Source organism: Pristiophorus japonicus, chromosome 12, assembly GCF_044704955.1.
Source record: "Pristiophorus japonicus isolate sPriJap1 chromosome 12, sPriJap1.hap1, whole genome shotgun sequence".
Taxonomy (NCBI): domain Eukaryota; kingdom Metazoa; phylum Chordata; class Chondrichthyes; family Pristiophoridae; genus Pristiophorus; species Pristiophorus japonicus.
Genome location: NC_091988.1, coordinates 30,532,121 through 30,559,551, shown reverse-complemented (window position 1 = coordinate 30,559,551; position 27,431 = coordinate 30,532,121). Strand labels below are relative to the sequence as shown.

At 43.1% G+C, this 27,431-nt stretch overlaps 1 protein-coding gene across 3 annotated transcripts in view; it reads left to right on the top strand.

Moving 5' to 3' along the window:
* flnbl (filamin B, like) overlaps positions 1-27,431 on the top strand; it is a 185,829-nt gene that overhangs the window by 36,107 nt on the left and 122,291 nt on the right. For all 3 annotated transcript variants that reach the window (XM_070895259.1, XM_070895258.1, XM_070895260.1), the window contains one exon: positions 1,567-2,022. In XM_070895259.1, the coding sequence (XP_070751360.1) occupies positions 1,653-2,022 (370 nt within the window). In that variant the 5' untranslated portion in view covers positions 1,567-1,652. The remainder of the gene's footprint in view (positions 1-1,566; positions 2,023-27,431) is intronic.

The following is a 27,431-nucleotide window of genomic DNA, read 5'->3' as shown; positions in this document are numbered from 1 at the left end:
CATTGCTGTTTGTGGGAGCTTGCTGTGCACAGATTGGCTGCAGCGTTTCCTACACTACAACAGTGACTACATTTCAAAAAACACTTCATAGGCTGTAAGGTGCTTTGGGATGTCCAGTTGTCGTGAAAGGTCCTATATAGATGGAATTTTTTCTTTTTCTTTTTACCATTTTGACAATGGTCTAAGTTGGTTTGAGAACATTATACAAATTTCCACATAAACAGAAGTTCTAAAAGTATTTGCTTGATATGTGAGTTATGAGCCAAATTAAACTGTCATAAAGAATGATCACATCATTACTTACGGGTTAAAAATAAATCATTGATATCACCCCAATCTTGCACCCTAACACCACTGATATCACCCCAAGCATGCAGCCTAACTCCACTGATATCACCTCAATCTTGCATCATGACACCACTGATATCACACAGCCCTTTTGCATTGACATGATAAAGTAGTTATCGACCTCCACTGGTGTCAGTTCCTGAAACACTAAAAGCGGTTAGACATAGAATTGTTGTATGTTACAGTACAGAATTAGGTTATTTGGCCCATTGTGCCTGTGTTTGCTTTCTGATCGAGCTATCCATTTAGTCCCATTCCTCTGTCCAACTTCATACAATTCTAAGAACAGTTTCTTTTCATCATCTTGAAATTTATGATGAGAGATAAATTGCCGATAGTGGATAACAGCATATCTCAATTTTGATTCCTATTTTGTTCTGAGTTAAGAATGTGATAAGGGCACTGCAACTGGTTTAATGCTGGCAGGCTGAGCGGGGAAGGGCAGGAATGCGGGAATCAGCAGTTCTTCCCGCTCCTGACCCACCCAGTGACACCTGCTGGAAATGGTTGTGGGGGCAGAAATGGGCTCATTTGTGATGACTCAAATAGCCGAGCAGCGCTCAGTGAACAGGTTAGTGCACCCAGAATGATCGCTTGAACGAAGTTCCCATCGAGTCTGCTGGGTCTGTGAACTGTAGCTCACTGTGATAAGAAGAAAAATAACCCACCATAAATACCCATTACATTTCACCCGCACAAGTCACGAAGCAGTCACTGTGGAATCGCGATGTGATTCTCAATGATGGGACACAGCTCGGGCTGTGGCAGGCCACGCCTCTAGTACACTTTCCCCTCGCGATACGTGTTGAAACATTTAAATGTTACCGTGCATTTCAAAAATGTTAATGTCAAAATGGTTAAAGAGAAAAGCATAACATCCAACAACCCGAAACTTTGTAGAATGAAATGATTATGTGATACCAGTGCTGGGACGCTTTGTTGTGTCTCCGATTGCTGGCAGCGCAGTTTGATAAGTTTGTCAAACAACATGTGTGCGGACCAGGGGCATTACCTCGGTGAACTCTAGCATTAGCAATAGTTCAGGTTAGCCGTAAAATGATCTTGGCCACAACGTATTTATTTTAGGAGGGAATAGGACTTAAAGTAATAGCAGAATGGTGCAACTGTGTTTATACTGCACACACGCGGGCTCACTTTTGTTTTTAAAACAAGCTTTGGCTGACACTTTGCTTTCAATTTCCCTCCCCCCCCCCACAGCCTCCCCGCAAAGAAACCTGCCGGGAGTGAAATTCACAGCCGGTGATCCCGGAAGTGGCGAGGGATTAAAAAGAGGAGGTGGCAGCATGAGCACGCATGTGCAGAGGAGGGAGCCGGAGCAGCACTACCAGCAGCAGCAGCAACACGGGGACAAAGACGCCGAGATGCCGGTGACCGAGAAGGATCTGGCCGAGGACGCGCCGTGGAAAAAGATCCAGCAGAACACGTTCACCCGCTGGTGCAATGAGCACCTGAAATGCGTCAACAAACGGGTCCACAACCTGCAGACTGACCTGGCGGACGGGCTGAGGCTCATCGCCCTCCTGGAGGTGCTGAGCCAGAAGAAAATGTACCGCAAGTATCACCAGCGACCCACCTTCAGGCAAATGCAGCTGGAGAACGTGTCGGTGGCGCTCGAGTTCCTGGACAAGGAGAGCATCAAGCTGGTGTCTATCGGTGAGTCCCCCTGTAATAATATATCTAACCCTGGCGTCTCTGCACTCCCTCTCCCGGGGATCAAGTGTCGGACACAGTCTGTCTGCAACTTTGTACTGGAGCCCAAAGTTGGTCGCGGACCGCCTTGTTCGGCAAGGTGTGTCTGTATGTGTTTTTTTTTTAAACTCTTGATTCTTTTAGCAACTTTTTGTGAACTTTATATTCAAATGTTAACCGTAGCAACCGGTTTTAAACTTCCAAGTCGGAAGGTTTATAAATGAGTATTTAAGACTGTCAGTAAACTTGTCACTTCGCGCTCTCTATATGCCCGCCTGTTATTTATTTATGGGTGTATATTCTCACTAACAATACACTGGGTTAGCTGTTCTGTTTTTATAAATGTTTGTGTTTGCAGTGACCAGCTGCCAAGCTCAGTTGTTCCCCACGCCCCAGTCTGCAGGTCTCAATGTATCATTCACTTTTGGGGTCATTTAATAATCTTCAGAGCTGTTTTTTTTTAAAGGGAGCAAGTCCAGTTTGAACGTGTCAACAGCGGGCAGGAAGTTGGAACAACTGCGCCCGACTTAAAAAATATATGTATGTAGTTTCTCCAAATCCGGAATAATCTGGTTCACTGACATTCTCTGGTCTGCAGCCATTTCTCAAGCAGGGTGGGGTACCTTCAGGTGCTGACACATTAACGATCCCAAGTCCTGTAGGTGACTGGGTCGCTCACTTCTATTTTACCACCACCGACTCTCTTCGAATCTGCCCCTTGAGTTCTGATATTGTGAAATAACTGAGGAATCAGCATCTCCCCACCCCATATATCTCCTTTTTTATATGCAGATTGTAGTGTTTTGTGAAGCATTAATCTTGGCGGGAAATCTCCTAATAGGGTTTGGGTGACCACTGACTAGCAGCTTTCGTTCAGCAAACGAGCTGTTGCACTCCCTAGTCGTTTTACCATTTGCTGCTATTCCTTCTGGAACTGGCTTTTATCTGCTATTGAGCAATATGAACCAAGTTTTGGTTAAACATTAGCTGGAAGGTGTGGTGTGGAAAGCTGCCTTGCAGAGATTGAAAGCCCGTGTGACTCGTTTTTTTTAATTGGCAATGATTGATCGGTGGCATTACCACAAGTGCCTGCTTTTAAAATATCAGTGCTACTACCTGACTTGTTTTGGTCAGCTGGATGTCTTTTGTGGCAACTCCTAGAATTTGCACTCTTACCAGGCAGTAGAAATTTTACCTTAAGGGTGCACATACTCTTGAGTCCAGTGAGTTTGCAAGTCGTTTTTTATAGTAGCAATTTTGCTAAACCAAGGTTTGGGATTCTCCAAGTGAGGTACTGGTATTTAACAAGCTAAATCAGTAGAGAGCAATGATTGGTATACCCCTCCAGATTTCATTGGTGGCCCAGCACAGCCATGGAGTACTGCATTTTTGCCTGCTTGGAGTATTGCATTACAGAAAGTAGACTTGGTTCTGAATTTCAGCATGCTACCTTGACCACCAGATACCCTGCTTAGCATGTTTAATTTTTTTTAGCCCACTCCCTGAAGGATTCACTAGTTTTATAAATAACTTGTGGTTTCAAGTCCTTGTTTAGGTGGACAGTGGATACAATGAACTGCTCTTGATTGTCATGATGAGCAACCCAATATGCTGTAAAACACGAGTACACAGCCAGCATCCTCTTGACTATAGTGTGGACACACCCCAATAAACTGGTTCCAGCAACTGTGGGATTTCAGTAGTAGTTGCTGGTCTCCTGAGTATTATGAATTAGTGTTTTCATACCTGATCTCCAGGTAGCAAGTTACAATTATTGTATAATAACTCTGCTTTGTCATGGATGCATCTGCAGAAGGCACTTTGCATTGTGCCAATTACTTTGAGGTTTTGGATGTCCAAGTTCCATGCCTTGTACTGGGCTTGCTCATCAGTTGCTTAATTAGGGATCTTAGTAACCAAGGCATTAGTGGCAGATGCTTATTACCGCCCATCCAGCTTGCAGGTTGGTTGTGGGTTAGAGAAGGCCCCTCCCTTTCATGGTTTGGAGATCTGAACCATGAGAATTATTTAGACATGACCCTTGTATTGCCCAAGATTAACCTGCATTGAGATTTTATGTGAAGACAGACATGTGATGTTTGCTTTTTGTCATGATTCACAAGTTGTCAACAGGACAACCAGCTACTGATAAATCCACAATTGGAACATATGCCCCTTGTATTGTCCAATTGATATGCTTTGAGCTGTAGAAAGCTATATTAGTTGAACCTTTGTGGGAAGAGGGTACCAAACAACATATCCCTAGTTTGCCTACTCAAGGTGTTCAGTGAGTCTGCTAGAAAAGCTATTATCTGCAAAAGTACTGCAATACTTTCAAATACTTAGAACCTGATCAAATGATGTACTGGACAGCACACTTGGAAGTTGAGGATGAGGACCTCTTGGTGATGAGTGCATCTCCTATGCTATTGCACCTGGGGTATATATCCTGGATAAAATCTATAGCTTCCAGTTTCACTGAGGACTAACCAAAAGCCGCCTAAAGATTGATGGAAGCAATGCTGGGTTTTTTCCCCTGAACTATGTGATGCTCTGCAATCTTTATTACTCCATGGGCCTTGAGTATCCAGTATGTGTTAACTCTTACCATAATAGCTGCTATAGTTGGTGAGATATCTTGGCTTTTGGGCTTGAGGATTGCCTTTTAGATCTTTTTTTTTATAATGGGAAGTTTCTTTCCAGTTTCTAGTTTATCTTTAAGGGATACTTTGTCACTAAAAATTAAGGGATTCAGAAGGTATCTGAAACTACAAGAATAAAGTTTGAGGGTATTAAATAGCAATTACTACTTTCCCAGGGATCTCTTCCAGTGGTATTGTATAAACAGCTGTATTTTCTTGTGCTAAGTGCAAGTGTGGATCAGATGTGATTACTAGCAGCCAATGAGTTTGACGGTGGTTGTGATCACTGACCAATAAGCAAACCATGAACTGGAAAAATCACCACTGTTTAACCATATCATTGTCCAATTTCAAAAAATGGACAAATCCACCCATTTTAACAATATTAAAGGAATAATAAATCCCTGGGAGGGAGTAGAAGGTTCAAGCTTCCTCTGATTGTAATTCATTTCTGATCGTGTGTGTGTGTGGCTTCAATGTTCAGTTTTTTGAAAGCTGGAACTTAAAACAAATCTTTCCTTGCAGGTTATTTTATACTCTAGTCCCATTCACCATCACTCCTGTGCTTGCTGACCATCACTGATTCCTGGTTTGATGACATCTCGATTCTAAAATCCTCATCCTCCTTTTCAAATCCCTCCATGACTTTGCCCTTCCCTATCTCTAACCTCCTCTAGCCCTACAAGCCTCATGATTTCTGTGTTCTTGTGCATCCCTGATTTTTTTTAAATTGCTCCATTTGGTGGCTATACTCAGCTGCCTAGGCTCTGGAATTCCCTCCAAACCATTCCTCTCTGCTCCTTTTAGGATGGTCCTTTAAAACTTATGACTTTGACCAAGCTTTTGGTCATCTGTTCTGATATCCCTTGTGGCTTGGTGTCTGTTTATTAATATTGATCTTCAGTGCCCTAGGATTTAATATTGTGAACTGTGCTATATAAATGTAAGTTTGTCATTTAGCTGGTTGTCGGTTTATTTTTACACTTTTTGTGCACTCTTGGGCTCTGTATCCTAAACACCCTAGGAGACAACCTTTTTGGAGATTCTCCATATCACAACCTTACTGCTGGTTCAGTGGAACACATTGGCAATAGATTTGTGTAAATTGAAGGAACTCGTTGCTTTGTCAAATTCAGGACAAATAATGCTCATTAATAAATAAGCAACCAGTCTCTGGTAATGCAACTTTTGGAAGTCCAATTAAAGTGGGTGAATTTTCCATATTGTTCTGAGTACAGACAGCATCAAAGGGAATGTCTTAAACTCCTTCCCATCATCTTGGTCGCTGGCTCATGCCCTCCATGTTTAAGACCTGATTTTTCTCTTTTACAATGACCTACCTGTTGCTGCAGTGTGAATACACATACTGCTCTGGGCCCTGGTACTTTGTTCAGTTATCATTTGTGAGGCTGATGTGACTAGTGCAGAAAAAGGATAATTTCCACTTACAGTTCCATATCACTACTGCGTGTTTCTTTTTGGGTTGCAAGTGAAATGTAATATGGTTTAAAGAAATTGGGATGCTTTAGCCCAGGGAGGTGGTGTCAGGAGGAGCAGCTGGTTAAACCTTTCTTTTCTGGAGGGAGGAGGAACAGCTGCTTTAAACTGAAGATTTTGTGACCTGGTGATGTGAATATTAAAATAATAACCATGACTAGCATCACAACTAGTGGATGTCAGTTTACAATTGCAGGTCACTCATCTGCCACCAGAAGAATGGCCTAGTTCTACCAGTTTCAAGTTTAACTGCTAAGCAAAACCATGTTTTAGTTTCTTTTGGGGGGGGGGGGGCACGACAGGGGCAGGAGAGAGGAAGAGAATATTCATACTTTGAAAGCACTTCACCCAATAGGAAGTGTGTGCATATGTGAATAAAAGCTGTTTACAGTGCTGAGTTACCGAACTGTTAAGATCACTTAGTGGTAACATTGAAATCTAGAGGTGTGACTTGTGGTGCGTATCTAAGTGATTTTCTTGGCTTCCTTCAGTTGGAAGTAATAATGGAAGGGAGCCCAGTCTACAAATCTGCTAGTTGTTGGAAGCAGCCATTTGAGATGGCTGGCTGCTTGCCTCCAAATAACTGTTAGCTGTTGAGTATATAGATGAAGATGGTTTCAATATATCTGCCATTGGATATTCTACAGAAATATGTTTGCTTCTGTTAGGCTTTAGATTATCTGACACAAATTTGGAAAAACAAAATGGATGATTTCTACAAGTTGTGAAGCAGGAAACTTCATGGCAATGCAGATCAGAGGGGCTGGTGGTTTAACTAGGGATCAAATGTGTCAAAAGCACCTAATTGCAGGTCATGACTTTTTTTTTTAAATGGAAAAGGAGAGAAACCTAAAGGGGCAACAACTGCACATGATTTATTCACCTAAATGATCCTTGAAGGAATTTGAAGATTAAATTAATTGGGTATTCACCCAGGGAAGTGTGCATTTTTCTTAATGTAAATTTTTCCCTTTTTTAGATTATATTAAATTGAACTAAATGTGACAAGTCTGCTCCTGTAAAGACTGAAGCACTATTCAAGTGAAAGTAGATTATATCTAATGCTGTATACCCAAATTCAGTTCGGTAAACAATTCATGAAGGTGGGGTGCACTTCCTCATTTATGTACTTGGTTACAATTGCATTCACATTAAAAGCACCCTCCTTTTTTTTTGTGACTCATTGTTTTCTTTGGTTTCTCGTACTACATGCCTGTGGGTAACCTCTGCTGCCGTATCTGGCAGCCAATGGATGTTTTGGTGACTACATCCTTTTTGGGAGATGCTGCGCAGTGGCATAGCAAAGATTGGTAACTTGCTTCATGGATGCAATCCTGTGCCCTACAACTAGAGCATGGCATGGTCCTCTTCTCTTTAAAAAAAAAAAAAAAAAACGCTTATTTTGTATCCTGTTCTCATCCCTTTATAAAAAAAACATTAATCTCAGAGCACCCTTTAAACAGGAGGTTCATGCAGAAATTTATTCCATGACTATAGTGGTTGAATATTAATTGTAGTGTATTTGCTTCATGGATTTTTACAGCAAATGTGTAGCCATGAATTCTTAAGCAAAGAACCAGCTGACTTATTAGCAAATATTCAACAAGCTGCACATTACCAGTTCATCCACCTCATTGTGGAGAACCTGAACTCAATTAACTAGGGTTTTATTGCATCCTGTGAATGTCACCTGACTGGGCAAGCCACTCAGTGCAACAGCTCCACAACTATTTTAGTTAAAATGTAACACTCGTACCCCCTTTTAGCAAGGGCACTAGAATCCACAAATTAACATTTTGAACTTTAGCGAAATCTTAAATCAAATTAAAATTTGGTGCTGGCGGTAATGCACTCCAGTCCCTCCGGTGCCCCCCTCAACTGCTCCACAAACCTGGGAGCATGCTCACTGGTGCATACATTCCATTAATGAATACTAAAACCCTTTTGGTTCAGCTAGTGATGTAATATAATGCTGACAGATTAAATTTTAAAACCTTTCTTGTTTTTGTATTAATGCTTCTACACCAAATGACATGTTTAGTTCCCCCCCCCCTTCTCGCTTTCTTCTTTACACTCTTTTTTTTTTTTGCTAATGCAGTTCGGGAGTGTTTAAACTAATATGGCGGGGATGGGAACCTATGCAGCGAGATAGGGCGAAGTAATATGGAGTCAGAAACAGATGGTAGAAAGGTAAAAAGCAATAGTGGAAGGCCGAGTAAACAAAGGGCCAAACTACATAATTCTAAAAGGACAAAGGGTGTTTTTAAAAAAAAAACAAGCCTGAAGGCTTTGTGTCTTAATGCAAGGAGTATCTGTATTAAGATGGATGAATTAACTGTGCAAATAGATGTTAACAGATATGATGTGATTGGGATTATGGAGATGTGGCTCCAGGATGATCAGGGCTGGGAACTCAACATCCATGAGTATTCAACATTCAGGAAGGATAAAATAAAAGGAAAAGGAGGTGGGGTAGCATTGCTGGTTAAAGAGGAGATTAATGCAATAGTTAGGAAGGACATTAGCTTGGATGATGTGGAATCTATATGGGTAGAGCTGCAGAACACCAAAGGCCAAAAAATGTTAGTGGGTGTTGTGTACAGACCTCCAAACAGTAGTAGTGATGTTGGAGGGCATCAAACAGGAACTTAGGGGTGCATGCAATAAAGGTGCAGCAGTTATCATGGGTGACTTTAATATGCATATAGATTGGGCTAACCAAACTGGAAGCAATACAGTGGAGGATTTCCTGGAGTGCATAAGGGATGGTTTTCTAGACCAATAAGTCGAGGAACCAACTAGGGGGGGGGGGGAGGCCATCTTAGACTGGGTGTTGTGTAATGAGAGAGGATTAATTAGCAATCTTGTGCGAGGCCCCTTGGGGAAGAGTGACCATAACATGGTGGAATTCTACATTAGGATGGAGAATGAAAGTTAATTCAGAGACCATGGTCCAGAACTTGAAGGGTGACTTTGAAGGTATGAGGCGTGAATTGGCTAGGATAGATTGGCAAATGATACTTGAGGGGTGGACATTGGGCAATGGCAAACATTTAGAAACCGCATGGATGAACAACAATTGTACATCCCTGTCTGGCGTAAAAATAAAAAAGGAAAGGTGGCTCAACCATGGCTATCAAGGGAAATCGGGGATAGTATTAAAGCTAAGGAAGTGGCATACAAATTGGCCAGAAATAGCAGTGAACCTGGGGACTGGGAGAAATTTAGAACTCAGCAGAGGAGGACAAAGGGTTTGATTAGGGCAGGGAAAATGGAGTACGAGCAGAAGCTTGCAGGGAACATATTAAGATGGACTGCAAAAGCTTCTATAGATATGTAAAGAGAAAAATGTTAAAGACAAACTTGGGTCCCCTGCAGTCAGAATCAGGGGAAGTCATAATGGGGAACCGAGAAATGGCAGACCAATTGAACAAGTACTTTGGTTTGGTATTCACTAAGGAGGACACAAACAACCTTCCAGATATAAAAAGGGTCAGGGGTTCTAGTAAGAAGGAGGAACTGAGGGAAATCTTTATTAGTCGGGAAATTGTGTTGGGGAAATTGATGGGATTGAAGGCCGATAAATCCCCAGGGCCTGATGGACTGCATCCCAGAGTACTTAAGGAAGTGGCCTTGGAAATAGCGGATGCATTGACAGTCATTTTCCAACATTCCATTGACTCTGGATCAGTTCCTATGGAGTGGAGGGTAGCCAATGTAACCCCACTTTTTAAAAAAGGAGGGAGAGAAAACTGAATTATAGACCAGTCAGCCTGACCTCAGTAGTGGGTAAAATGATGGAATCAATTATTAAGGATGTCATAGCAGTGCATTTGGAAAGAGGTGACATGATGGGTCTCAGTCAGCATGGATTTGTGAAAGGGAAATCATGCTTGACAAATCTTCTGGAATTTTGAGGATGTTTCCAGTAGAGTGGACAAGGGAGAACCAGTTGGTGGTATATTTGGACTTTCAGAAGGCTTTTGACAAGATCCCACACGAGAGATTAATGTGCAAAGTTAAAGCACATGGGATTGGGGGTAGTGTGCTGACATGGATTGAGAACTGGTTCAGACAGGAAGCAAAGAGTAGGAGTAAATGGGTACTCTTCAGAATGGCAGGCAGTGACTAGTGGGGTACCGCAAGGTTCTGTGCTGGGGCTCCAGCTGTTTACGTTGTACATTAATAATTTGGACGAGGGGATTAAATGTAGTATCTCCAAATTTGCGGATGGCAGTGTGAGCTGCGAGGAGAATGCTATGAGGCTGCAGAGTGACTTGGATAGGTTAGGTGAGTGGGCAAATGCATGGCAGATGAAGTATAATGTGGATAAATGTGAGGTTATCCACTTTGGTGGTAAAAACAGACAGACTATTTGAATGGTGACAGATTAGGAAAAGGGGAGGTGCAATGAGACCTGGGTGTCATAGTACATCAGTCATTGAAGGTTGACATGCAGGTACAGCAGGCGGTTAAGAAAGCAAATGGCATGTTGGCCTTCATAGCGAGGGGTTTTGAGTACAGGGGCAGGGAGGTGTTGCTACAGTTGTACAGGACCTTGGTGAGGCCACACCTGGAGTATTGTGAACAGTTTTGGTCTCCTAACTTGAGGAAGGACATTCTTGCTATTGAGGGAGTGCAGCGAAGGTTCACCAGACTGATTCCCGGGATGGCGGGACTGAGACATCACGAAAGACTGGATCAACTGGGCTTGTATTCACTGGAGTTCAGAAGAATGAGGGGATCTCATAGGAACATTTAAAATTCTGACTGGTTTAGACAGGTTAGACGCAGGAAGAATGTTCCCAATGTTGGAAGTCCAGAACCAGGGGTCACAGTCTAAGGATAAGGGGTAAGCGATTTAGGACTGAGATGAAGAGAAACTTCTCCCAGAGAGGGTGAACCTGTGGAATTCTCTACCACAGAAAGTTGTTGAGACCAATTCACTAAATATATTCAAAAAGGAGTTAGATGAAGTCCTTACTACTAGGGGATCAAGGGGTATGGCGAGAAAGCAGGAATGGGGTACTGAAGTTGCATGTTCAGCCATGAACTCATTGAATGGCGGTGCAGGCTCGAAGGGCCGAATGGCTCACTCCTGCACCTATTTATGTTTCTATGTTTCCTTTTCCTTTCTGCTACATGCAGTATGTTGAACTACAGAACCAGTGGGAAGCTGTTTAACCTACGCCGCCGCCGCCTCTAGGCCAGGTCCAAGATCACCCCAATCTATGTCGTTGAGCTGCAGGACGCGGACGACGTCTGTGCACATTGACTATATCCTGGATCTATATCCTCGCCCAGGCTGACATCCCCAGCATTGAAGCACTGACCACGCTTGATCTGCTCCGCTTAGTTCGCATGACAGACATGAGGCTCCCTAAGCAATTGCTCTATGCGGAGCTCCTTCATGGCAAACGAGCCAAAGGTTACAAAGACACCCTCAAAGCCTCCCTGGTAAAGTGCAACATCACTACTGACAGCTGGGAGTCCCTGGCCAAAGACTGCCCTAGGTGGAGAAAATGCATCCGGGAGGGCGTTGAGCTCTTCGATTCTCAATGCCGCGAGCGTGAAGAGGTCAGGTGCAGACAGTGGAAGGAGCGTGCGGCAAATCAGTCCCACCACCCGCCCCCTCCCCTGATGAACACCTGTGACTGGGTCTGTGGCTCTCGTATTGGACTCCCCTGACTACTGGCGAGGGTGGTGATGCCTCTGAGGAGTGCAGCCAGGGCTAAGTCCACAGCACAGTGGGTGGCTCAGCAGGGTGGGGGGAAGAAGACGGGAAGGGCTATAGTGATAGGAGATTCAATAGTTAGGGGAGCAGATAGGTGCTTCTGCGGCAGCAAAAGTGACATCAGGATGGTGTGTTGCCTCCCTGGTGCAAGGGTCAATGATGTCACTGAGCGACTGCAGGGCATTTTGGGGAGGGAAGAGGAACAGCCAGTGGTTGTGGTCAACATTGGTACCAACGACATAGGTAGAAAGAGGTGTGAGGTCCTGAAAGCTGAGTTTAGGGAGCTAGGAGTAAGATTGAAAGCCAGGACCTTTAAAGGTGGTAATCTCGGGATTACTGCCAGTACCACGTACCAGGTGAGGGTAGAAATAGGAAGGCTAGTCACATAAATACGTGGCTGGGGCATTGGTGTAGGAGGGAGGGCTTTAGTTTCCTGAACAATTGGGACAGCTTCTGGGGTAGGTGGGACCTGTACAAGTCGTACAGGTTACACCTCAGAGATGGAGCCAATGTTCTCGCGGGTGGTTTTGATAGTGCGGTTGGGAGGGCTTTAAACGAGCTTGGCAGGGGGATGGGAACCCAGGAGAGGGCTCTGAGCTAGTTGGAGTAGGTGAGAGCTCAGATGAACAGAACCCCCAAGAAAGGATGCAACAGCCAGAAGGTAACAGAGTGGAGTAGCACTTGGGTAAGTGTAATCCACAAGGTGATGGGAAGGGACAATATGTATGAATATAAAGGGGCTGCAGGAGGGGTCAAAACTAAAAATCATGGTTTAAAAAAACTAGTATTAAAACACTTTACCTAAATGCACGCAGCATTCAAAACAAAGTAAATGAGTTGACGGCACAAATCATTACGAATGGGTATGATTTGGTGGCCATTACTGAAACGTGGTTGCAGGGTAGCCAAGACTGGGAATTAAACATACAGGGGTATCTGACAATTCGGAAAGATAGACAAGAAGGGAAAGGAGGTGGGGTAGCTCTGTTAAAGGATGATATCAGGGCAGTTGAGATGATATTGGCTCTAATGAACAAAATGTTGAATCATTGTGGGTGGAGATTAGAGATAGTAAGGGGAAAAAGTCACTGGCAGGTGTAGTTTATAGGCCCCCCAAATAATAACTTCATGGTGGGGCAGACAATAATCAAGGGAATAATGGAGGCATGTGAAAAAGGAACAGCAGTAATCATGGGAGATTTTAACCTACATATCAATTAATCAAATCGCACGAGGTAGCCTTGAGGAGGCATTCATAGAATGCAGACGGGATTGTTTCTTAGAACAGTATGTTACAGAACCTACAAGGGAGCAAGCTATCTTGGATCTGGTCCTGTGTAATGAGACAGGAATAGTAAATGATCTCCTAGTAAAAGATCCTCTGAATGATAGTATGGTTGAATTTGTAATACAGATTGAGGGTGAGGAAGTAGTGTCTCAAACGAGTGTACTATGCTTAAACAAAGGGGACGACAGTGGGATGAGGGCAGAGTTGGCGAAAGTAGACTGGGAACACAGACTAAACGGTGGCACAATTGAGGAACAGTGGAGGACTTTTAAGGAGCTCTTTCATAGTGCTCAACAAAAATATATTTCAGTGAAAAAGGGCAGTAAGAGAAGTGATAAGCAGCCATGGATAACTAAGGAAATAAAGGAGAGTATCAAATTAAAAACCAATGCGTTATAAGATGGCCAAGGTTAGTGGGAAACTAGAAGATTGGGAAAATTTTAAACGACAGCAAAGAATGACTAAGAAAGCAATAAAGAAAGGAAAGATAGATTACGAAAGTAAACTTGCGCAAAACATAAAAACAGATAGTAAAAGCTTTTACAGATATATAAAACGGAAAAGAGTGACTAAAGTAAATGTTGGTCCCTTAGAAGATGAGAAGGGGGATTTAATAATGGGAAATGTGGAAATGGCTGAGACCTTAAACAATTATTTTGCTGCGGTCTTCACAGTGGAAGACACAAAAACCATGCCAAAAATTGCTGGTCACAGGAATGTGGAAAGGGAGGACCTTGAGACAATCACTATCACTAGGGGGGTAGTGCTGGACAGGCTAATGGGACTCAAGGTAGACAAGTCCCCTGGTCCTGATGAAATGCATCCCAGGGTATTAAGAGATGGCGGAAGTTATAGCAGATGCATTCGTTATAATCTACCAAAATTCTCTGGACTCTGGGGAGGTACCAGCGGATTGGAAAGCAGCTAATGTAACGCCTCTGTTTAAAAAAAAAAAGGGGGCAGACAAAAGGCAGGTAACTATAGGCCGGTTAGTTTAACATCTGTAGTGGGGAAAATGCTTGAAGCTATCATTAAGGAAGAAATAGCGGGACATCTAGATAGGAATAGTGCAATCAAGCAGACGCAACATGGATTCATCAAGGGGAAATCATGTTTAACTAATTTACCAGAATTCTTTGAGGATATAACGATCATGGTGGATAGAGGTGTATTTAGATTTCCAAAAGGCATTTGATAAGGTGCCACACAAAAGGTTACTGCAGAAGATAAAGGTACGCAGAGTCAGAGGAAATGTATTAGCATGGATAGAGAATTGGCTGGCTAACAGAAACCAGAGAGTCGGGATAAATGGGTCCTTTTCGGGTTGGAAATCGGTGGTTAGTGGTGTGCCATAGGGATCGGTGCTGGGACCACAACTGTTTACAATATACATAAATGACCTGGAAGAGGGGACAGTGTAGTGTAACACAATTTGCAGATACACAAAGATTAGTGGGAAAGCAGGTTGTGTAGAGGAAGAGAGTCTGCAGAGATTTAGATAGGTTAAGCGAATGGGCTAAGGTTTGGCAGATGGAATACAATGTTGGAAAATGTGAGGTCATCCATCTGTGGGGGGGGGGGGGGAAAACAATAAAAGGGAATATTATTTGGGGAGAAATTACAACATGCTGTGGTGCAGAGGGACCTGGGGGTCCTTGTGCATGAATCCCAAAGTTAGTTTGCAGGTGCAGCAGGTAATCAGGAAGGCGAATGGAATGTTGGCCTTCATTGCGAGAGCAGTTTTGGTCACCTTATTTAAGGAAGGATATACTAGCTTTGGAGGGGGTAGAGAGATGATTCACTCGGCTGATTCTGAAGATGAGGGGGTTACCTTATGATAGATTGAGTAAACTGGGTCTTTACTTGTTGGAATTCAGAAGGATGAGGGGTGATCTTATAGAAACATTTAAAATAATGAAAGGGATAGACAAGATGGAGACAGAGGTTGTTTCCACTGGGCGGGGAGACTAGAACTAGGGGGCACAGCCTCAAAATACGGGGGAGCCAATTTAAAACCGAGTTGCGAAGGAATTTTTTCTTCCAGAGGGTTGTGAATCTGTGGAATTCTCTGCCCAGGGAAGCAGTTGAGGCTAGCTCATTGAATGTATTTAAATCACAGATAGATTTTTAACCATTAAGGGTTATGGGAAGCGGGCATGTAAGTGGAGCTGAGTCCACGGCCAGATCAGCCATGATCTTGTTGAATGGCGGAGCAGGCTCGAGGGGCTAGATGGCATACTCCTGTTCCTAATTCTTATGTTAAGCCACCAAAGAACTCTCTTTAGGACTGGAAGCAAGTCTTCCTCGATTCTGAGACTGCCTATAATGGTTGAATGGAAACCTCTCAGGATGTTGCCCAGCTAGCCACTCTTGACTTAGAACCCTGAACAGTGAAAATTATCCACTGGTAGGGGCACAACTGGTGTAGTTGAATCTGGCATCACTGTTAGTGAGGCACTGGTTAGCAGTCGAATTAGGAATCTTATTTTGGTGGTGGTATTATTTCCACCCTTGTGTGGATTAGCATCGCCCGACAGAAAAGATATCAAGGCTTTAGACCTTGCTGGTTTGTGTGGCTTGGTAATATGCATATGCACGCAGCCCTTATGGCTCTTTACAAGAAAAATCAGCCCTTTCCTCCCCTTTCCTCCTTTCCTCCTTTCCTCCTTTCCTCCTTTCCTCCTTTCCTCCTTTCCTCCTTTCCTCCTTTCCTCCTTTCCTCCTTTCCTCCTTTCCTCCTTTCCTCCTTTCCTCCTTTCCTCCTTTCCTCCTTTCCTCCTTTCCTCCTTTCCTCCTTGATGTTGCTTTATTCCATTGTTTGTGGTGCACAGACTTGAACTCAAAAATTTACAATGAGTTGTAATGGGTGTTTTATTTGGTGTTAGTCCTGGAAGAAATTGGATAACCAGCTGCTAAAGTGCAGCTTCTTTCTACAATAACTTATTTTCCTCAAAGGAACTTTCTGTGGCTTGCTGTTGCTTTTGTGTTTAGTTTTATTTTCGTCAATACTGGTTGCAGCTGTTTTCTTTAGAGAGCATCCACCTTGTCACCAGTGTTGATGCCATAACTAGTTTCATGTGTTAAGTCCTGTCCTGTACTTGTGACATTGCCAATTTTTGGAACTGACATGCACTTGGGTTTTTTTAATCCTGAGATTTGCAATTAAACTCCGGTCACACGTGCTCTGGGAAAGTAACTCCTGCTTCGACACTGCTGCTATCTGTTTAGTGTACTTCAATAATGCGATGGAATGTTGGCTATACCTGCTGACGTCTCACTGTACCCTTGGCTCATTGTCTTCACTGAGCTGTCCACTTTTTGAGGGCTGTTTTTTTTTAAAGCTATTCAGCTTGAGTTTTCTAGTTGGTTCTCTGGGAACTACTGCTTTGTGCTGTTTGGGGTAGGTTCTGTAGTTAGTTTATGTCTTGGAAATTAAAAAAAAATGTCTGTTTAAAAATGTGTCTTGAAAATGAAGTATTGTGTGTCTAAGTTCTTGAGTTGAGCATCTGTATTCTGCCTATTTATGTAATTGGCATGCAGGGCAAGTGTCCACTTTGTTGCCATGTTTCTAGCTCCCTGGTGGATGCACTATAGCGTGGAGTAACTATGTGGGTGTTTTTCACTGGATGGTAGCTTAAATAGTTGCTTGAAACTAATTAAATTAGACAAACTACTTCCCATTTTATCTCTTGCCAAGCTTTGTTAGCCAGTTAAGTAAATGTAAAAAAAAAATCTTGCAACCACATGAGGTTTTCTCTAATGGAAGAAATATAATCTTGCTTGCACTGCAGTTACAAACTCCAAATTTATTTCACCATGCTACAGACTTGCTCCAATACTAGTGTACGGGTCAGTATTCAAACTCCCACATGCATACTCAAGGTCTGCACATTATGTTGTCTGGCTATTCTAAGTTGCCTAATGACTTATACCTTTTTTATGTAGTCTGGATGAGCAATTCGATCCCAGTTAGGTTTTCTGTTGTCCAATAATCATCTTTGTTCAGGTCTATGATTTGGCTCTAATTTTAAAACCTGAAGCTGATGAACTAATCACCCATTTGGATTCCATGGTAAATGGAATCTCTTTCCCCTCCCTCCCACACACACTGGCATGTGTGCAAGGAATTGTAATGTTACTGAACAAATGCTTCCATTTTGTATTATGGAGCTGGCAGTGACCTACGTCCTGTTGGTCTTTCATTTTCCAGTATGCAATTGCTATGGCAAATGCTCAAGCTGCCATGGTAGGTTGAAGTTTTTTTTTCTCCTCGAGGCAACTTTTTTATTTTCATCTGCAGCTATTTACCTGTGCTCGGCCAGAATTGCCCGTTGTGTTCACAGAATTAAATAAAGTCGGTAATTTCATTTGAGTCATGGCTTTGAATTGTATTCTTTGCTTTAGTTTATTGCCCTGGCAAATTAGATTAATCTGTTTTTTTTTTAAAAAGGTCCTATAAATACCCATTAGAACATAATTATCTTCAGTGAGACTTTCATCGAAATATTCCACTGAATGCTATGTAGCAGTGATCAAGCCCAGTAAGAGATAAACGTGAAGCATTTGAGTGGTAAAATGCCAGTATCAATGTGCACCAATTTAAAATTGCCCCAGGTATTGGAAGTTAATGGTCTTTTGCAGCCATTCAGGAAGCCCAAGTATATACTGGTGCTCAATCATGGCCTCTTACGGAGATGGTATAAAACTAATACATTATGTTAAAGCAAAACAAGTTTTGCTGAAGTGTGCATATTGCTAGAATTAGTCGTAGCTTCATTAAATTAAATCCTGTTTCACATTCCATCAGACTAGCCTTCCGAATATCTGAACAACTGAAAGCAAGTACAAAAACAAATCTCCAGCTAGTTGATTTATAATCTTTGCATGCACTTGGCAGAATTTGACCTTTAGTCACCTGATGGTTCCTAGACTATGTCACTGCACTTGAGTTAGAAATTCTGCAAATAAATTTAGGATACAAATGCTGTAAACTAGAATTTTCTATCAAATGTTCATTTGAAAGGTTTTAGTGGAATACTGTTTGTATACATATCACGTCAAATAACTTGTCTTGAAGTTGGTGTTGGGACTAAAACTGAATAGGACTATTGTCTTCAACTCCCCTGCCTGATTCCCATCTTTCTACTGGTTGTGATTTATGTTATGCAGCTGCCAGAACTTTTAACCTTTTGTGACCAAACAACCAACCACTCTTATTAAAAGCTAGTACTTTTTTTTTTGGTGGGGGGGGGGTGGAATTCTTTTAGATAAATAGTGAGCCAAGCTTTCATCTCTGCCACTTCCTGCTACTTCTAGTCTGGCTTTATGTCCCCCTGCCCCTAACCTTGATGCATCACATTACTTTGATTAAACCAGGAATACTGTAAGGGGAATTGGCCAAGTTTGATTACAATTACGTGTTCTATTAGAATCCAAGTGTATTCAAAATATACACATCACTTGAATTTTGGAAGAATAATAGCCTGTGGCCCCAACAATGGCAATTTCCAGGTTTTCATTGCACTACAATTTTATTGTTTCATTTTGCAATTTATTTGCTTTTGTATTTTCCTCATCCTTTTTCCCTTGCACCTTCTGCTTTTCATGTATACAGACATTTCTCTTCAGAGGATAGTATATTGCAGCAATAGCTCTGGGAAATGAGAAACAGTGGGGTGGAAGGCCTGGGAAACTAGTACAAAGGGAGGGCCACCAGACTTGCTGATTACTGTGGTGGGGAGGAAATAATGAACTGGCTAGACACATCTCATAATTTAAAAATGAAGTAGACTCTCCCACTAATTTTGAAATTGCAGTCTAGGAGCCTTGTTGGGCTGAACGGTAAACTTGGGTGGTACAGCATCTGCTAAAACATGCTTGCAGTCAAATTTCATATCTGATTCAATGCTCATGGGTCCAGTTGATGCACACTGAATGATATTGTTATTGACTAACCCCTATTTTATCAAGTCATTTTGCTCCTGATAATTGGAAGAAATAATTTCACTTGTCTGCACTACAGAATGTTGAAATACAAATGTAGAAGGTGCAGTCTACACAAGCTACTTTTTGTTTTTACAGTTTATACCTTGGAAGGTGCTGGTCTTTAAACCGTGACCTAGAAATGTTTAGTGCAGTAGAGGTGATGCTGTTCGGGTTAGATGTTCAACTGAGGCTCTATCAGTCCACTCGGTCACATGACTGTGTATTCAAAAGAGCAGGGATTTAACCAAATATCCTGGCTGATATTCCTTCCTCAACCTATAGCAACAAAATAACAATATTGTCCACTCATTCCTTGTGGGATCTTGCTGTACTCATTGACTGTTTTCCTATATGACGACTACATTTCTTGGTTCACTGGTGCAGCATCTTTGTCCTGAGGATGTGATGAACTATTGAAGGGCAAGTTTTTTTTTCCTTCACTGTTTAGTTGTCGTCAAGTAGCGGAGAGGGAGGGATTCAAATTCCTGGGGCATTGGAACCGGTTCTGGAGAAGGTGGGACCAGTACAAACCAGACAGTCTGCACCAAGGCAGAACTGGAACCAATGTCCTAGGGGGAGTGTTTGCTAGTGCTGTTGGGGAGGAGTTAAACTAATATGGCAGGGCGATGGGAACCAATGCAGGGAGACAGAGGGAAACAAAAAGGAGACAAAAGCAAAAGACAGAAAGGAGATGAGTAAAAGTGGAGGGCAGAGGAAACCCAAGGCAAAAAACCAAAAGGGCCACTGAATGTAAAGGGGTTGCAGGAGGGGTCAAAACTTAAAAACTAGTATTAAAACACTCTACCTAAACGCATGCAGCATTTGAAATAAAGTAAATGAGTTGATTGTACAAATGGGTATGATTTGGTGGCCATTACAGAAATGTGGTTGCAGTGTGGCCAAGACTGGGAATTAAACATACAGGGGTATCTGACGATTTGGAAAGATAGACAAGAAGGGAAAGGAGGTGGGATAGCTCTGTTAATAAAGGATGATATCAGGGCAGTTGAGATGATATTGGCTCTAATGAACAAAATGTTGAATCATTGTGGGTGGAGATTAGAGATAGTAAGGAGAAAAAGTCACTGGGCGTAGTTTATAGGCCCCCCCAAATAATAACTTCACGGTGGGGCAGACAATAATCAAGGGAATAATGAAGGCATGTGAAAAAGGAACGGCAGTAATCATGGATTTTAACCTACATATCGATTGGTCAGATCAAATCGCACGGGGTAGCTTTGAGGAGGAATTCATAGAATGCATACAGGATTGTTTCTTAGAACAGTGTTACAGAACCTACAAGGGAGCAAGCTATCTTGGATCTGGTCCTGTCTAATGAGACAGGAATAATAAACTATCTCCTAGTAAAAGATCCTCAATGAGTGATCACAGTATGGTTGAATTTGTAATACAGATTGAGGGTGAGGAAGTTGTCAAACGAGCATACTATGTTTAAACAAAGGGGACAACAGTGGGATGAGGGCAGAGTTGGCTAAAGTAGACTGGAAACACAGACTAAACGGTGGCACAATTGAGGAACAGTGGAGGACTTTTAAGGAGCTCTTTCATAGTGCTCAACAAAAATATATTGCAGTGAAAAAGGGCGGTAAGAGAAGGGATAACCAGCTGTGGATAATAGAGAGTATGAAATTAAAAACCAAGGCATATAAGGTGATTGGGAAAATTTTAAACGACTGCCAAGAATGACTAAGAAAACAATAAAAGGAAAGATAGATTACGAAAGTAAACTTGCGCAAAACATAAAAACAGATAGTAAAAGCTTTTACAGATATATAAAATGGAAGAGAGTGACTAAAGTAAATGTTGGTCCCTCAGAAGATAAGGGGGATTTAATAATGGGAAATGTGGAAATGGCTGAGACCTTAAACAATTATTTTGCTTCGGTCTTCACAGTGGAAGACACAAAAACCATACCAAAAATTGCTGGTCACAGGAATGTGGGAAGGGAGGACCTTAAGACTATCACTAGGGGGGGTAGTGCTGGACAGGCTAATGGGACTCAAGGTAGACAAGTCCCCTGGTCCTGATGAAATGCATCCCAGGGTATTAAAAGAGATGGCGGAAGTTATAGCAGATGCATTTGTTATAATCTACCAAAATTCTCTGGACTCTGGGGAGGTGCCAGCGGATTGGAAAGCAGCTAATGTAATGCCTCTGTTTGTTTTTTTAAAAAAAAAAAGGGGGCAGACAAAAGGCAGGTAACTATAGGCCGGTTAGTTTATCATCTGTAGTGGGGAAAATGCTTGAAGCTATCATGAAGGAAGAAATAGCGGGACATCTAGATAGGAATAGTGCAATCAAGCAGACGCAGCATGGATTAATGAAGGGGAAATCATGTTTAACTAATTTACTGGAATTCTTTGAGGATATATAACGAGCATGGTGGATGGAGGTGTACCAATGGATGTGGTGTACTTAGATTCTCAAAAGGCATTTGATAAGGTGCCACACAAGGTTACTGCAGAAGATAAAGGTACGTGGAGTCAGTGGAAATGTATTAGCCAGCCAATTCTCTATCCATGCTAACAAAGCAGAGTGTTGGAATAAATGGGTGCTTTTCGGGTTGGAAAATCGGTGGTTAGTGGTGTGCCACAGGGATCGGTGCTGGGACCACAACTGTTTACAATATACATAGATGACCTGGAAGAGGGGGACAAAGTGTATGTTAAAAAATTTGCAGATGACCCCAAGATTAGTGGGAAAGCGGGTTGTGTAGAGGACACAAAGGCTGCAGAGATTTAGATAGGTTAAGCGAATGGGCTACGGTTTGGCAGATGGAATACAATGTCGGAAAATGTGAGGTCATCCACCTTGGGGGGGGGGGGGGGGGGGGGAAGGAAGAAAACAGTAAAAGGGAATATTATTTGAATGGGGAGAAATTACAACATGCTGCGGTGCAGAGGGACCTGGGGGTCCTTGTGCAGGAATCCCAAAAAGTTAGTTTGCAGGTGCAGCAGGTAATCAGGAAGGCGAATGGAATGTTGGCCTTCATTGCGAGAGGGATGGAGTACAAAAGCAGGGAGGTCCTTCTGCAACTGTATTGGGTATTGATGAGGCCGCACCTGGAGTACTGCATGCAGTTTTGGTCACCTTGCTTAAGGAAGGATATTCTAGCTTTGGAGGGGGTACAGAGACGATTCACTAGGCTGATTCCGGAGATGAGGGATTACCTTATGATAGATTGAGTAGACTGGGTCTTTACTCGTTGGAGTTCAGAAGGATGAGGGGTGATCTTATAGAAACAATTAAAATAATGAAAGGGATAGACAAGATAGAGGCAGAGAGGTTGTTTCCACTGGTCGGGGAGACTAGAACTAGGGGGCACAGCCTCAAAATACGGGGGAGCCAATTTAAAACTGAGTTGAGAAGGAATTTCTTCTCCCAGAGGGTTGTGAATCTGTGGGATTCTCTGCCCAAGGAAGTAGTTGAGGCTAGCTCATTGAATGTATTCAAGTCACAGATAGATTTTTAACCATTTAAGGGTTACGGGCAGGTAAGTGGAGCTGAGTCCACGGCCAGATCAGCCATGATCTTGTTGAATGGCGGAGCAGGCTCGAGGGGCTAGATAGCCTACTCCTGTTCCTAATTCTTATGTTATGAGATTGTTATTTGAATAGATGTCTCTTGCAACAGCAGCAAATGGATCTTGGAAACTGAACTATTTCAACTAATGTGTCGGCTTTCAGTGCATTATGACTAGGGGGGAAAAAAAAAAGTTAGTATTTAATCGATCATTGTATCTCCATGCCAATACACCTGCTGAGCACTATTGCAGCTCTTCCACACGTAATTTGATTTTGGGTAGACTGACAGGGTTCCTCACCACATCCCTAAAGGTATGCTTTGCATATTTGGATAAATTGGTAGTCTGCTGCTGGTTGGCCTGTGCTGTATGACTCTAATTCCGAGGCTTCTGTTAAGAGCTCAAACCTGTTTTTTAATAGTTGAACTGTAAACATCAGCTGCAGCTTCTATCTGAAACATGTTGTCAGAGAACATAAATAGAAGCAGGCCATAAGGCCCCTCGAGCCTGCTCTGCCATTTAATACAATCCTGGCTGATCCACTGCCCTGCCTGCTCTCCATAAACCCTTATCCCTTATCACTTAAACTGTCTTTTCTGTCTTAAATTTATTCAATGTCCCAGCTTCCACAGCTGAGGCAGCAAATTCCACAGATCCGCAACCCACTAAGAAATTTCTCCATCTGTTTTAATTGGGCGGCCCCTCTAAGATTATGCCCTTGTTCTCGTCTCCCGCTGTCAAGCCCCCTCATCTATGCTTCGATAAGATCACCTCATAATTCCAATGAGTAGAGGCCCACCCTCCTCCACTTTTCCTCAAGTCAACCCCCTCATCCCTGGAATCTCCAGAACCTTCTCTGAACTGCCTCCAAAGCAAATATCCTTTTTTGTAAATATGGAAACCAAAACTGCATGCAGTTTTCCAAGTGTGGCCTTGCCAATACCCTGTACAACTGTAGCAAGACTTCCCTGCTTTTATACTCCATCCCCTTTGTAATAAAGGCCAAGATACCATTCCTGATCACTTGCTGTACCTGCGTACTAACCCTTTTGTTTCATGCACAAGTACCCCCAGGTCCCACTGTACTGCAGCACTTTGCAATCATTCTCCATTTAAATAATAACTTGCTCTTTGATTTTTTTTTTTCTAGCAAAGTGCATGATCTCACACTTTCCAACATTATACTCCATTGGGCAAATGTTTGCCCACTCACTTAGCCTGTGTCCTTTTGCAGATTGTGTCTTCCTCACACTGCTTTTCCTCCTATCTTTGTATCGTCAGCAAACTTGGCTACATTACACTTGATCCCTTCCTCCAGGTTGTTTAATATCGATTGTAAATAGTTGGGGTCACACTACTGATTGATTACCAGAGAATGAACCACTTATCCTGACTGTTTTCTATTCATTAGCCAATCCTCGATTCATGCTAATATATTACCCCCCAAACCCATGAACTTTTATCTTGTGCAGTAACCTTTTACGTGGAATGTTGTCAAATGCTTTCTGGAAGTCCAAATACACCACATCCACCAGCTCCCCTTTATCCACCCTGTTCATTACATCCTCAAAGAATTCCAGCAAATTTGTCAAATATGCCTTCCTCTTCATAAATCAATGCTGACTCTGCCTGACCGAATTTTGCTTTTCCAAATGTCCTGCTACTCCATTATCATTCAAATCTGTCTCGTATTAATTACCCAGCCTCCACAGCTCTCGGGACAGAAAATTCTGCAGATTTACGACCCTCTGAGAAGAAATTCCTCCATCTGTTTTAAATGGGCGGCCCCTAGTTCTAGATTCTCCCACAAGGGGAAACATCCTCCATCGACCTTGTCAAGCCCCCTCAGTATCTTGTTTCAATAAGATCACATCTCATTCTTCTAAACTCCAATGAGTATAGCCTCAACCTTAAGTCAACCCCTTCATCTCTGGAATCAACCTAGTGAACCTTCTCTGAACTGTCTCTTTAAAGCAAGTAGATCCTTCCTTTTTTAAGTACAGAGACCAAAACTATACACAGTACTCCAGGTGTGGCCTCACCAATACCCTGTACTGTTGTAGCAGGACTTTTCTACTCCATCCCCTTTGCAATAAAGGCCAACATTCCTGATTATTGCTGTACCTGCATACTAACTTTGTGTTTCATGCACAAATACCCCCAGGTCCCTCTGTACTGCAGCACTTTGCAATTTTTCCCCATTTAAATAATTTGATTTATTTTTCCCATCAAAGTGGATAACCTCACTTTCTCATTATACTCCATCTGCCAAATTTTTGCCCACTCACTTAGCCTGTCTATACCCTTTGCTTATCCTCTGGAAGCTGATCCCCTCGAAGACTTTAGCTTTCTGGAAGCATCAATGGCTCTGTTTGAGGATGGGTGATTGTATAGGTTATGCCTCAAAAAATAATAGGATGCACAGCATTACAGGTAGACTTTCACAGATTTATGAAGGATCTATTTACTGACCATAATTAAACATACACAACAGCACTTGTGACCAAACCTTGCGTGTTTACCGGAGAATTCATGTGCATTAACACTTGTGTTCGGCTGATCAGGCCTCATTGAATTCTGAGATTGTTTTCCCCAGCACCCACTTTTCTCTTCAATCCTGTTAAGTTTCAGCATTACCTAGTTTTCCTTGTCCCTTTTTTTATTGAATTTTTAAAAAATTTAGTTTTACACACCTGAAAGTTAAAGAAATTTAATGTACCCTCAGGTGTTGCTTTTCCATTACATGGGACTTATCCCTTTGGCTTTGGATGCAGCCATTTGTCTGATCAATATAACTGTCAAAGTTAAAAGTGGCAGGAAACAATCAGCATTTATTAAAAAGTCAGCCAACTCCTGTGTCCCTATGAAGTTGAAACATGAATAGCCTACAGAGATGCAGTGTTGTCTACACCCACTCTGGCCTCAACACTCAGACGTGTTTGCATGGCAGTTACAGGATCGATCTATATCGAGGGAATAATTACACTGCTAGTGACATCAACTACAATTGGAATGTTCCTGGACAGCATTAATATAGAGAAATCCATAGCAGTACAATTTGATGAACTTTCCTAATAGCTGTTAGCAAATCCTTTGAGCCATACAGACCAGCAGGGTTCCAGGATTGATTGATGGTGTGCACTGAGTTATCATGGGATATAGAGGGGAAAGATTTCAGGCAATGTTCATTCCTGGTGGGGTTTGGGGGGGGGGGGGGGGGTGTGCGCATGTGTGCGGGAAGGTCTGAAGGCAACATTGGGTTCAACTGAAGGTGGCACTTCCATGTTGAATAGCTTGCTGATGCTTATTGCCATGACCCAGACATCGAACATAGAAAATAGGTGCAGGAGTAGGCCATTAGCCCTTTGAGCCTGCACCACCATTCAATGAGTTCATGGCTGAACATGCAACTTCAGTACCCCATTCCTGCTTTCTCACCATACCCCTTGATCCCCCTCGTAGTAAGGACTACATCTAACTCCTTTCTGAATATATTTAGTGAATTGGCCTCAACAACTTTCTGTGGTAGAGAATTCCACGAGTTCAGCACTCTCGGTGAAGTTTCTCATTTCGGTCCTAAAATGGCTTACCCCTTGTCCTTAGACTGTGACCCCTGGTTCTGGACTTCCCCCCCCCCCCCCCAACATTGGGAACATTCTTCCTGCATCTAACCTGTCTAAACCCATCAGAATTTTAAATGTTTGAGATCCCCTCATTCTTCTGAACTCCAGTGAATACAGGCCCAGTTGATCCAGTCTTTCTTGATATGTCAGTTCTGCCATCCCGGGAATCAGTCTGATGAACCTTTGCTGCACTCCCGCAATAGCAAGAATGTCCTTTCTCAAGTTAGGAGACCAAAACTGTACACAATACTCCAGGTGTGGCCTCACCAAGGCCCTGTACAACTGTAGTAACACCACCCTGCCCCTGTACTCAAATCCCCTCACTATGAAGGCCAACATGCCATTTGCTTTCTTAACCACCTGCTGTACCTGCATGCCAACCCTCAATGACTGATGTAACATGACACCCAGGTCTCATTGCACCTCCCCTTTTCCTAATCTGTCACCATTCATATAATAGTCTGTCTCTCTGTTTTTGCCACAAGTGGATAACCTCACATTTATCCACATTATGGGCCCAAGTTTCGGGCCGCGTCTAAAACGGCGCAGCCCGGACCTGGATGCCCATTTTTTGCGGCACAAAGAGCGCCTAAAAAAAAAAACTTGCCTATTCTCCGGCTCCCTGCAGGTCCTCTGGAGCCGGGCACAGCACAAGCTGTAGGGGGCAGAGCAAGGTCCCTGCGCTGAAAACAGTGCTGGGACCTCTGCACATGTGCGCTACAGTGGGAGGGGCCCGCCTAGCCCTGGCCAAATGGCCTCACTGGGGCTGCGTGCATAAGGATCCTCCCACCCGACCTGACCTCTGTTTTCTCCCCCCATCCCCCCCCCCCCCCCCCAAACCTCTGCGACCCCCCCCCCCCCCCCCACTCCCGAGACCCAACGCCACCTACCTGTAACTCCAGCCCAAAGTCTTGGGGCCTGGCTGTTCCCCCCCCCCCCCCCTCCCCCTCCTCCTCCTTCCCCCCCCCCCCTCCTCCCCCCCTCCTCCTCCCCCCCTCCTCCTTCTCCCCCCCTCCTCCTTCTCCCCCCCCTCCTCCTTCTTCCCCCCCCCTCCTCCTTC